The sequence below is a fragment of the Anguilla anguilla genome, chromosome 5 (assembly GCF_013347855.1).
Source record: "Anguilla anguilla isolate fAngAng1 chromosome 5, fAngAng1.pri, whole genome shotgun sequence".
Classification (NCBI taxonomy): Eukaryota; Metazoa; Chordata; class Actinopteri; order Anguilliformes; family Anguillidae; genus Anguilla; species Anguilla anguilla.
The window spans coordinates 6,569,930-6,583,151 of record NC_049205.1 but is presented as its reverse complement, the minus strand read 5'-3'; the positions used below and the strand labels follow the sequence as shown (position 1 = coordinate 6,583,151).

Genomic DNA, 13,222 nt, shown 5'->3' with positions numbered 1-13,222 from the left:
GAGGTGCTTTAGAATCTTTTCAAGTGGCTAAGCAGTTGGAATAAATGTAGCACGCGCGCAATACAGTGGCAGTGACACGCCGAGTGCTATTTTAATACGTTTCTGCAACACATTAAAATGCCATAGTCAGGCAATCCTAAAAGCTCTGAAGGGCACGGCACGGTTAATGCACGAGCTGGATGGATGGGCACTGTTACGGTAGAATACGCAGTAAAATGATTCAATAGGATTAAGTCAGTAAGGTCCGTAGTAAGGTGCCCAGTGTTATATTAACCCCTACAATGTAGGCTACATGTGGTCCACATTGGACTCTTGTGAACTCTGTTAGAGTTGAATGACCACTGGACATGTTGCCGTATAAAGTCGGTGCTGGAAGACATGTCTCCCGTTCAGGGAAAGTGTATGAGTTCAGAGTCCAGTTGCTGGCATGGGTCCATTGTTCCCTGATTATGTTCCTGAAAAGCCCACACACACACACACATATACACACACCCATTCAATTTTTGCATTCATGTTCTGTTCTTCAAGGTCTAAGAGAAAATTGACTTGGACCATAACCTGACCGGACATCTCACCTGTTCATTGCGCAATTTCCCAGCAGGCTGTGGTAGACCTGGCCTCTCGGCTGAAATGAAACATCCTAATTTTTATGGGGGGGGGGGGGGGGGTGGGGGTCAAGTTGCTGTATGCATAAGCAGATGCACATCTTGGTCTCCATGACGACTTCATGAGTGCCTATTGAGGAGAGACAAAGCTCTGCAAAGACAGCAGGTGAGCCTCCCGCCTCAGCCAGGTCTGAGGCGCTGTCGTGCCACCCTCTATATATTTTATGCTGCTAGCTGAACATGCAAACTCCACACAGAAAAGCCCTAGCTGGGATTCAACCCAGGACCCTCTTGCTGTGAGGCAACAGTGCAACCCACTGCACCACCACGCCGCCCTGATTTATCCCTTAATATAAATAAAATTAAACAAATTTAACGACATTGCTACACTGAAAACCAATGTACCAACACATAAGACCATTAACAACAACTATTCCTCTGGATTAAATTTTCAAGAGCTGATGTTTATGTCCAAAACCTCCGAGTGTGACTTCCGGAGAGCAATCGATCTTAAAAACGGAACTGTACCCTGTATTTAAAACACTTTCCAAGAGACATCTCTAAACGCTACTGTTTTCCCAGCAGACCTCATTAATCTTTTAACAGTAGCTGTCCAGCGATGTGTCAACGAGGTATTGCATAAACTACATAGACATTTATTGTGCCCTTGAGAATCAATGCAAGTGAGTCCAGCAATGTGTTGGTGGCAATAAAATTCAACTTCCGCTGAAATAAAGTATTTTAGCATGACTGCACAATGTGGGTTGTTTCCCTGCTGTTTTTTCCAATAAAGATTTAGCCATCAAATGCAAATAGCAGTTTGGATACTAAGGCAAGTACTGTTATTGCCTCCATTTCAAGCCAATGGCCTGGATTCATTTGTCCTGAACTTTAGCTCACAATTAAATGTAATTGTAGTCATTTCTTCAAAACACAATTAAGCCAGTTTTGTGATCACCGGAAGCCATCTTGCCAAACTGTGTTTATGACGATGATCCATTTCACTTGCATTTATTTGTAAAACATACTGTAGGTAAGGCCACATGTTCATTTAATTCCAAGTAATATCTTGGAAAGAGCCCCATAAACTAGTCTGCGTTCTTCCCAAGCATATGCAGCTTAAAATGATTGCTGATTTCACAGTAAAAACAATAGACTTTTATATGATGTGTTTCCATCATGATAAGTATGTACTTACACTGCAGCAAGTGCCGTGTGCAATGGTGTGTATCAAAAATGGTGTTATGTCCTGTATTTAATCAACATTTGACTTTGACATGTAAACATGTAAAACATTTGTCCTTAATGTGAATACAAGCAGTATGTTTTTTTTTTATTCCCAAACTGTTTGCTAAATAGAAAAGCAAATAAAAAGTTTGTATTAAATTATTACTGTAATCGACGGACTGTGTTTGTGAATACAAACATATTATATTAACATTAACTGTTAATTAAAGTTAAGGATAAATGTTGATTTTATCCCAAAAATGGCCACTTTTTTCAGGCTCCGCTTTACACTTAGACATCACTATTTTCAGTGCAGTGAGTGGGCGGAGCCAAGTAGACTTGAATTTTGTTTTGTCCAATCACGCACTGGCAGCAGTTGAGGTGTGGCAGCTCTATGCATGTACGTAGACTACACTGCACTGCAGTGTAGCAGTGGCTACACCTGGCATGACCAAAATCCATGTGAAGAGTGTCCTCACTGTAAGTCGCTAAAGCCATTGTCTGTTCGCTGTGCACCTGCATGGAGTGTGAGTTTTGAGTCCGTTCATCGTTTGCCGTTTGCTAAGTACAGTGTTCAGATTGGTCGTGACAGAGGAACACTGCCCTGATCTTGAGTCTGATTGGTGGAACCCAGTGAGTGGGTGAGGGATGCTGCCCCTGTGACCCCCATGAAAGGGTTGATGGGAAACCCTGGCTGGTGTAGGGGAGAAGAATCTCTCCAGGGCATTTTGTAGGAGTTGATCTCCATGTGAATTTGAATCTGAAATCTGGAGAGCTCTCAAGAATATGAATGTTAGGTGGCAGTGTGGGGGTGGCTTTGGAATTGTATCGCTACAGCATCATGCGGAGAATATGCTTTTTGGTCTAAAATATGGCAGAACAAGAATATTAATATATTGCATAACGTTATTGGATACGTTTATTTTTGTTGCTTAAAAAAAATAAAGGCTTAAGATCTTGTAACAGCAGAACAGTTGCTGGGTTCCCAGGCCTCAGGCGAGGGGGTTTTAATGTCCCTGTCGCAGCACGTGCAGAGCAGGACAGCGTTTGCTAATGATCCCCGTGAACTAGCAATGCGTATGCCAGCTACCCAACCCCTGTTACACACTTTTTTCATGTGTGTCTTCTGAAGCCCCAACTCAGAGTGCTCGCACTGCAGAATACAGGAATGTGCACACACACACACACAGGCACATGCCAAACCATGCACATGCACACACCACACACACTCAAACACACACGTGCACGTGCACACCCACACACATGCACACACACACACTACACACACACACACACACACTGTGCTGACTGGCACACATGGGACTGTATGTAAGATCTTTTTCAGTCTATTACTGACACACTTTCCTGGTACTGAACTGTGTTCTATATTCCATAAGCTACCCATGAGGGGGTGAGCAGGAGCCAGCAGATGCTGGTCTTGTTGCTTTGTGCGGCGTGTAATCAGTGCAGTTTCATTTCGTCCTTCTGTATGTCTATTGATTTAGCTAACCATCCACCTGCTCACTCATTCTTTATTGGTCTGTCAATCTCTCAATACGCTGTTGTATATGTATATGTGCGTGTGCATACATGCATGCATGTGTGTGTGTGTGTGTGCCTGTAGCCACACTCTCTCTCACATCTCCGAAATTATAAAATGACTAACTTTCCCAGGCATTAATATCGCCCCTTATTAATATCACCCAAACGCTCCGGCATTTTTACATCTGCGCAGCTCCGAAAGGGGCCATTTCTGCGAGAGCAAGTGATTCATTAGCTGCACTTTAAAGCTGAAAGGACGGAGAGAGAGATCCTACACCAGCCCTGTTCAAAGGCGAGGTGGTAAGGACGTAGAAAGGACAGATCCGTGAGCCTTAAAAACCCCATATTTCTGCTGTGGGATAATGCGTTTGTGCTGACAGAGAACACATTTACTCACATTATTAGATCTGAGCAATGGCCTTGTCCATTTTACAGAGCTCCTTTAAATCTCTCTAAGAGCTCCTCCACACAACCACAGAACTTTTTTTTTTTATTATTATTAATCAGCAACAGGATGTTTTATCTTGCTTGAATGTGAGTGTCTCATGGGATTATAATTAGTAGGAAAAGATGGGAGTCTCACTTTACATTTATAAACACATCTGGAGACTGTGTGACTCAGCTTGGTAACTGACGTAACGGAAGAGTTCCACTGTGCCCTCTAAAATCTACTTGCATAATATAATGGCTCCATCTCTTGGTTATTTGTATTGGTTATGGATGGAATGCATTTTTCTCTTCATGTCAAAAATCGACAATGTATGAATATATATTGTGGATAGATGCATACACATGTACGCACGATTTCACAAATGCACACATGCACGCACAATAACGCACACAACTTTTTATATACGCACTTCACACTCAAATTCACATGCATACCCTCACATAGATGTGTTTGTGTTTGCATAAGAATGTATGTGTGTGTATGTATGTGTATTGGTGACTGCCTGTATGCATTCATGAACATACACTCACATGCACATTATCTTGTGCAAAGCTTCTCCCTCACAGGGTTTCCATATTATGCACAGCTTCTCTATTACATGGGGTCGTATCACTATACAAAAATAAGAAAGGAGAGTACAGGAAGTGTCTGTTTTAGCAGGGTGGGTGGTGGGTGGAAGGTCGTGTAGAATTAGGGATGCAAGTAGCCAGCCCCTGATGAATTCTGCATAATTTACAAACTCATTATTCTCTCTCAGATTTTGTCACCAGGGTATCATTGGGACTGCAAAAAATCATAGAGTAAAGAGGTGAGCAACTGTTTCCCTTTAATATCAATAACAAGGAACATCCATAGCCTTGTCTTTTTTCATTTTTCACTGACAGACACATTAACTGGGGGCAGAACATTATTAAGAGAGAACATTCTGTCTTGTTTTGTGGTTGCAAATCACTGTGGCTGGTGCAGATTATTGATCAGAGGTCATCGGCTTAATGCCTGGGTATGTGACAAAGTGTCACAACGATATGAGAGTTTAGATGTTATTGGTATTCACAATCATCAAAGGATTTATCAGGCGTAGGTAGTGAAACCTGTGTTTTATCAGGTGTAGGTAGTGAAACCTGTGTTTTATCAGGTGTATGTATTGAAACCTGTGTTTTATCAGGTGCAGTTAGCTCTTGTTTGAGCATACATACAAGATTTTGGAAATAACATTTGACTGGCTACTTGGCGGCAATAATCAAATACCTATGGCTGTCCCCTCTGTGGTCTACGCCTGGTCACGCTAAAACTTGTCTGGTGTGTTTTCTTTGCCCAGCAACAAGGTTAATTAGACCCCTATCAGAGTGACAGATGTCCAGCAGGCTCCATAGTTAAAATGTCATTTCACATTTATGTTTCACTCGCTATTATTGGATATTCATTACATGACCATAAATCGCGATGGCATTGTCAAGTTTAATTGGTGATTGTACTTTTATTAGTTGACATTTGTATTTAATTATCATTGGTATTTGGGAATAGCACTATCATGGTTTTTTTTTTTTTGCTGGGCAGAACATGCTGACAGAAGGCTCTGAGGTATTGAAATGTGTGGGTGATCTATAGACCTTCCCTTGGGACTAACAGAAGGGTTTGACTATTTTAAAAAAGTGCCCAGGAGGTGTTTTAGTTTTGATTTACTTCTTTGTAAACTCTGCTGACTCTCTGGAGATCTCCAGCACTTGGTACAACCATTGTATTCCTCTCCTCAATTAAACTCACCAGGGCACAGGCATTTCAGTCAAACCGAACTGCAAAAGCGTTTTCCGTTATGAATCCAAAAAAATAAATAAAAGTGTTTTTCAATGCACAAATATGACAGGCTGCTCACGTTCGATTCAATACTTTTTTTTTCCTTTCACAAACAGATCAGTGCAATTTGTTTGCACAAATACAGACAGGCTCAGACATCAGCTAAATCAACTTCTCTCAGAGTGTTTTTGCTATGGAAAAAAAGCAAATACTTTTGGATATTGTAAGTCAAAGTTAAAGGACACATTTTTATTGAATCTGGGCCTCAAATGTGCATGTTATATGCTCTCTGGAAGTTTGTAAATACACATAGTCTGCCATTAAAATGTGACGTGCAAAAGGAAACCAGGCACAATCTCTGGGAAGGTAGAACTGCAGCTTTTCACCAAACTGGGCAAATAGTTACATTGCAATTTGCTAACAAATAGATTTATGAAAAAACATATATTGCATGTGCATTTGCACACAAGCATACATTGATGTTTATGTTTATCTTTCCTGTACAAACTGTTAAAAACAACCATTAAGTTTGTTAATGGTGACATTATGACTAACTGATAAATGCACCTATTTCCAATCCCATTATTATTTGTTTATTCATTGCTTCGTTTTCTGTTATTATCCATTTAAGCAGTTAAAAACCCAAGTGGCAGTCACCCAATTCTCCACTTGCTTCTGCATTAAGTAATAAATTTGTCCATAATAATCGAGACACACCGCAATGACTTAAACCAGCGAGCTGTAGGCAACCGATCACTCAGAGCGAAATCCGAATGATTGACTGCAAGAACTCATAATTACTCTTTCCCCTGTTTTCACCCTGGGTGGTCAGAACTGTTAACTGCTAGTCACGCAACGTCATTTAACTTGCTGCCGGCGCCGTCTTCATTCCTGTGTGTGTGTGCGCGTGTGTGTGTATGTGTGTGCGTGTGCAGTGCGATTTTTACTGCCTCTGCTAGGCTGCACTCTAACAAATAATTTAAACTTGATTGCCAAAACGCAACGTGCTGGTAATGGACGATGAGAGCTCTCGAGCCTGCGGGTGAAGCCGGAGAACATGCGCAGCTTCCAAAACGTGCTTGTGTTCCAGGATTGTCCTGTGCACAGCTGATGAAAGGTGGACAGCAGGCTGCTTTGAATGCCACTATTCTTTAAGAGCGTCGGTCTTACAGCACAAGAAGACCTCGTGCAAATCTGATCCGGACACTCCTGCGTTTGATGAAATGGTCAAATTGGCCGAAGGGAATCAGTTCTGACCAGCATATTGATTCAGTTCTGTAACTACGTCCACAACCTCAGTGCTAACTACACGGCAGCGAATAAAACGCGCGTAAAACGTGGACATATTTATTTACATGTGCATTTTTTTCTTTTTATTTACGAAAGGTGTAAAATAGTTTCCAAGAGATAAGTGTGGTTTGATGTTTTTAAACCGCGCGCGTGCGTTGCGGTTGTCGGAATCGCTGTGCTGTCTAGTCCGAAGTTGCGTCCCTTTAATCTTCGCAGAAAGTCGTTTCTTTTATCAAAGTTAGGAATGTGGACGGTTGGAGACAGAGGACGTTACGGGATTTTGTCGCTTTCCCTGACGGTCGCCATGGTCTGCTGTGCTCAGAGGTGAGATCTTCGGAGTCTATGGGCTGCTTCTTCGAGCCTGTGCGCTCTGTCTCGCGGTCTGCCGCTCGGCTGCGATACTGAACCAATTCCGTATCTCTTCCCTTTAGCGCAAATGAGCCGAGCAACATGTCATATGTGAAAGTCACCGTGGACAAATTGCTCAAAGGATATGACATTCGGTTAAGGCCTGATTTCGGAGGTAATATTGTCATTTAATACATCATATCGCCGACAGTGTCCCTTTGCCTGATGCCAGATTGTTTGCGGCCAGTGTCGAGAGTGTGGTGCAATCATGGTTTTGTTTAGCCATGTGTGAGTCTTGCTCGTGGTGTGCCAAGGCTTTAACACCTGCCTTATATTTGCGATTTAAAGGTGCCCCTGTAGATGTCGGAATGAGCATAGACATCGCAAGCATCGACATGGTCTCAGAAGTTAATATGGTGAGTACATTTGGCATCAACAAGACCCCAACGCAGACAATATGATACGATGTCTCGAGCGAAGTATATTACTTGTTTAAGGGGATCATGGCAGTGAAGTCATACCTGAACGCAGCGGCGCTATCTCCTGGGTTTAAAAGTTTTGTTAATATATTACAGCCATATTTAACTTTCGCTTTCAGGAATTCTTGCTGGGAATGCAAAATACTTTAAATTACAGTATTTCAATAAGGCGTTTGATTTGTTAAATACGACTAATATCGCCATCTGTCGATTAATGCGTGCCTCTGCGTTTCAGCACGATGGACAGATCCTCAATCTGTTACATGTGTATAAAGTTCAAAAATAGTAAACAATCAAGAATAAACAGTTAAACAGTGTATAGAGGCGTGTGTGTGTGTGTGTGAGAGAGAGAGATTGCTATTGCACATTAAATGCGTATACTTTGAACAGTCCACACACGCCTTTATTGTGGTGTCTGTGATATCCGCAGTCTGGGGGGAAAAAATAAAGTAAGCAAGATTTTGAAATTCATGTTTGGTATTCTGATTTGAATGCAGCTATTGCATAATACATCTAGTGACTCAACAATCAGGCCAAGCAGAAACGGTGCTTATGCGCGCGTGTTTTGCATACGAGCGGCATCGGTAATTTACCACGTCTAAAGAAGAGATTTGACACGTTTCCCGCTGGATTCTCTGCTTTAATGCAAATACGCCAAATTCAGCATTCTCTTTGTCTTATCCTTCATACTCCAGGCCAATATCTTCCTGCTTTGAGATTGAGGGTTGACACACAGAAACCCACAGACCGCTCAGGGTTGTTCAAACTACTGTAGCTAACGTACGCGGCCCTCCCCCGAGGTGCATGTCTACAGGTTGTGGAGAGTTAGAACTCAGCCCTGCTCCCTGGGTTCTTTTGTGGTTTGTTGTCAGCATTAGCCACAAACAGGCCTAAAGTGACAGGGCAGAGTTTCAGAGAAGGTCAAAAAGTGTTGGGTTTGAAACTGGTATGTCGTTTGCTTAGATTGAAGATACATATTTTTCATAGACCGCTCTCCAGTGGGAATTGTAATGGTATCTTCTGGCGCTCAATCTTGTGAAAAGCCTTAAAATAGTCACTTTTCCGTTTGTTTTAGCAAATTCTGGTCAGCAGGCCTGTGACATAAGGCAGCATTGCTACTGCTTAATTAAAGAATGATTTTGATTGGCTGTTCAGTTTATTTCTGTCATAAATGAATATGGATGTATGTAACAGACCCGTCTTTAAGAAAATATCCCTCCACGTAGGAGTCTGTCAATGTAGGAGACTGTGGGGTACAGTTCACAGGGCGGCTGAGTCTCGAACCCAAAACCGTGATCGCGCGTGTTTGCCATCATCGGTCACGGCTTTACGAACTATTTCCAGTGCTGTTTAATTTGGGACGGGACACGGGAGTTGCGTGATCAGGAACACGTGAGAGAGCTCAGAACACGTGAACCCGGCGTGTGATCCGACACGGTCAGGCGCCGAGGCGTGGAGCAACGGTTTCCAAACGGCTGTCACTCAGGGTCTTCTCCACCGGCGGCTCTTTCCCTTTCTAATTAAAGATTCCGCCGTTCCCTTGAGCGGTGTCACACCGAACAATTTTTCAGCACCACGAGCCCGAGCTGAAATTCTCAAAACGCCAGGAACTTTATGGAAAAGCTTCCTCAGTCAGTCCCCGGAGAACCTTTGCGGTGTCGTGCCATAATTATGACCCCGGCGAATGTTCCTCACCTCACTCTGAGGCCAATCATATCGCAAGCCCTTCGGCGCGGCGATAAAAATTCATGAATTAATTACAACCTCTTAAAAAGTGCAGTTAATTAAAAATCAATGGATGACGGAGGCCTCTCCCTGACAATCAGCCCCGGCAAAATGTATTAATGTAGGACAATACCGAACGCTAATGGCATGGTAAAAATGAAATTATAAAAAGCCCACTGCTTTGATTTCATATGAGCCTTGTAGCAGCAACCTGTTTTGTCTGGGTGATGCTTCAGTTTTTTTGCTTCAGACTGAAACATAGCTGATACTAGTTGTAACATGGGTCGCCCCTTGTGTGGTCATATGGTTGTCACTGAAACACCAAAATAACAATTTCCTGATCTTGTCTCTTTTTTCAGAATGAAAGAATTGCAATGTAAATGACATGACGCAACTGATGTTCCCAGATAGAAAATACTTTGAGTGCTCATCGAGTCCCTCTAAGGGCCAGCCAGTAAAGACTACTCAGCCCCAAATATGAGCGTCTGTGCTGTCCCTTCGGGATGGAATATCCTGTCACTCAAGACCCAGACAACAGTTTTGATTGGCTGAAAGACACAGCATCTGCACAAGACCCAAACAACAGTTTTGATTGGCTGAAAGGCACAGCATCTGCCCACCTCAGCTTCATTCCTTCTCTACCGTTTTCCCAAGATGATAGATGCTCAATATCAACCAATGACGAATGTATCTCTGGGTTTTGAACTTCATATTTGATCATTTATACAACTTTATAAAACATTCAGGGCAAATGCAATGATTGCCTGATATTTTTTTTTCTGAAAGCTGAATATATTTTAAAAATAAAGCCATTTAATACATCTATGCATAGACAAACAGGATTTCAAGCACTTGATAAATGTGTAGTTAACACAAAATGGAATACAGTTGGGTTTTAGCTCACAAGCAAGATTATCCTCTGAATACAACCATTAAATGTTTGAATGAATACTGGATAATAATTCCACACAATATTTCCATTTACACTGGACATACATACTGTAAGTCATCTGCTGACAGGATGCAGAATTTTCTGGAATAAGTCAACTTTGGCAGTTCACAGGCTGGATCATGTTTTGCTGCAGTAGCAGCCACAGTTATGAATTGTTTACCAGGGTGAACGGAACACAGTGTGGAATTTTTTATGTAGCTGATGTTCATCCGAAGAACAGCTGCACAGAGTGGTGTGAAAGCCTACCGGTAGAAACTGTCATCAGCTCTTGTTTTTTCTGACTAGTTATTTCTAGTTGCCTTTTGCCGTTTGTTTGCGTGTTTACTTTGCTAGAACATTCTCTCTGGTTTCTTACATTCAATGTGTGTTTATGTCCAGACTGGTTACATTATTTATGTGTCACATATAAGGTGTAATATTGAAAATCATTGCAATGTTATGTTATTGGTATTTAACATTCTTGTTGGCTGGTATATTGGCCTGGATGTTGGGTTGTTGGCTGGGCTGCGGGTCTATGTGTTGGGTTGTTGATTGTGCTATAAAGCTGAACTCAGTTTGATTTAAACCTGTGGGTGCACCTGTCACCAATGGGGCCAACAGTGTTAAAATGCAAGAAGGGAGCTGGTCATGAATCCTTAAAGGTGTGTGTATGAGCCCCAAGTCAGTGTGTATACCTCAGCGAAAAGTTTTCACTCATTCAACTGAAGGATAATGAAAAAAATATGTATTTATTCTTAACTATGAATTTGAACCCTGTTTTGCCATGCTCCAAATATCGGGGCACAACATCAGTTTGAGGTGAAATTCCCACCTGTTTTCGCATCTCATCAGAAAAAGCCTCATTCTCCTTCTGGAGGTCAGGGATGTCATTTTATCTGTGCACTGGCCTTTTATCCGAGCGGTGCTATTCAATCACCTCGTGGATTGTCTGAGTGATTGAATATTCTGGAAAGGCTCCAAGACAGTCATTTTTGAAAGTATCAAGCAACATAAATAAATATGTGACACCCCGTGTGACAAACACTCAAGGTAAAAGCAAGCAACAACGGTGTAGATTAGAGCTCCAGCAAGTTTTATATGTTGAAAAATAAGATTTTGACATTGTAATAAACATGATTCAGGCTGTGATTCCAACCCCTGTCTTGCGTTCTTCTGTAAGTACTCTGTCAGCTAATGATTCTATTTAGAGCTGTGGAAACGGCTCTATTTTGAGGTGTGGAGATGCACACCCTCACCAATTAGCACCATCATACCTCTTTCAAAAATGCCTTAATTTTGGTATTCCACCTTAGGGCACGAGTCAGCCCCTAAGCCTCTTGAAAATACTTCAAGGATTGGATTGCTTAGATTGGGGTTGAAGGAGTTGATACTGGGCATTGCTGGGGGCAACGAGTTATAAAGTGAGTCTTTGACTGTGATCAGATTTGTTTGTTTTTGTGGTAACGAGAAATGGAACACCTTATTTTTTTTTATTTTAAATGATCTGTTCACTGTTCGTTTTTCAAATAGACAATAGTGTTTGTCGTCTGCAAACGGGTCAGGTCTATTGAGCTGGCTCTTTTACAGTTAGGTAACGATTGTGGGCCAACTCGCATATCCATACAGCCGCTACTTTTCTTCTTATAAATGAACACAAGAAAAAAGAGAAGTTGGCATTAAATCCATTAATGGATATGACCTTTTTTGCCCAACCCCGAGACCACAGTTGGGTGTGGTATATCATTAACTTCCCCTGAATTTATTTAGAGAGTAATTCAGAAGTACCTTGCGGTCATGGTGCTATATAACTGTAATATACTATAATAACTGTATATAACATGGTGCACCATAATTGATGGCCAAGCCCTTTAGTTCTCAGTGATATTTGGCTATATTGCATTTTTCTGCATAATGTTCATTATGCAGCTGTGCAGCTCTTGAAGTTGATTGGTTGATTGGTTGATTGTTTGATTGATTGATTGATTGATTGATGGTGGGAACCTTATCCTGGTAGGGAGGCTTGTGTAAAAACACGATGGTAGAGAGTAACGTGCAAGGGAAGCCATCAGGCGGTGATGCCACGCACGCTCGAACTGCACACGTGCAGTGAGGCGGAGTCGGTGTGGCGCCGCAGTTTTCCTGGCTGTGATCGAAGTGCATTGATTGGCTGCTCACTCAGGAGCCTCTGCATTGATTGGCTGCTCACTCAGGAGCCTACACATTGATTGGCTGCTCACTCAGGAGCCTCCGTTCTGGTCCTTGGGTCCTGGGCTGCATGTGATCTATCGATCCGCCCCTTTGATTTATGTGCTCTTCGCCTCTTTAAGGTGTGGATTTATACCACACCTCACCAATACGTCCGCACTCTAACTTTTTCCAGCTTGGAGTTCTGGAAGCCTTCTGTGCTAAAGCAAACATTTGCGCACAGTCACATAAGACACCCACACATAAGAATGCTAATACACTGTACATAATGACTTATACTCTCGTGAGCGTGTACACACAAAGGCTAATATGCATAGACACATAATTGCACACACACACACACACACACGCCTACACATGCACACATGCGTTGACACCCTGGCTGAGTAGCTGTCTACATTGTAGTTTATTTCGCTCCCAGGTGTGTTTCCGAAATTCATGGCTCTGTAGGTTGCAGTAACAGGTGATGATCCATCTGCTTTAAAGGAAATTGGAGGTTAGATCTTTGTCAGCTGTGTTCAGTGCTGTGGGGCTGTGTTCAACACTGCAGCTGTGCTCAGTGCTGTGGAGCTGTGTTCAGCACTGTAGCTGTGCTCAGTGCTATAAAACTGTGGTCAGTGCTGTG

At 42.3% G+C, this 13,222-nt stretch overlaps 1 protein-coding gene across 3 annotated transcripts in view; it reads left to right on the top strand.

Annotated features, from left to right (window-relative positions):
- Positions 1-13,222, top strand: part of gabrb1 (gamma-aminobutyric acid type A receptor subunit beta1) — a 52,753-nt gene that overhangs the window by 2,007 nt on the left and 37,524 nt on the right. Inside the window, exons 1-3 of one of the 3 annotated variants that reach the window (XM_035419624.1) lie at positions 6,417-7,233; positions 7,341-7,432; positions 7,606-7,673. The exons of 1 other annotated variant lie outside the window; for it this stretch is intronic. In XM_035419624.1, coding sequence (XP_035275515.1) covers positions 7,154-7,233; positions 7,341-7,432; positions 7,606-7,673 — 240 coding nt within the window. In that variant the 5' untranslated portion in view covers positions 6,417-7,153. Of the gene's footprint in view, positions 1-6,416; positions 7,234-7,340; positions 7,433-7,605; positions 7,674-13,222 lie in introns of those variants that run through there. One more of the 3 variants, XM_035419625.1, reaches the window with a different exon arrangement.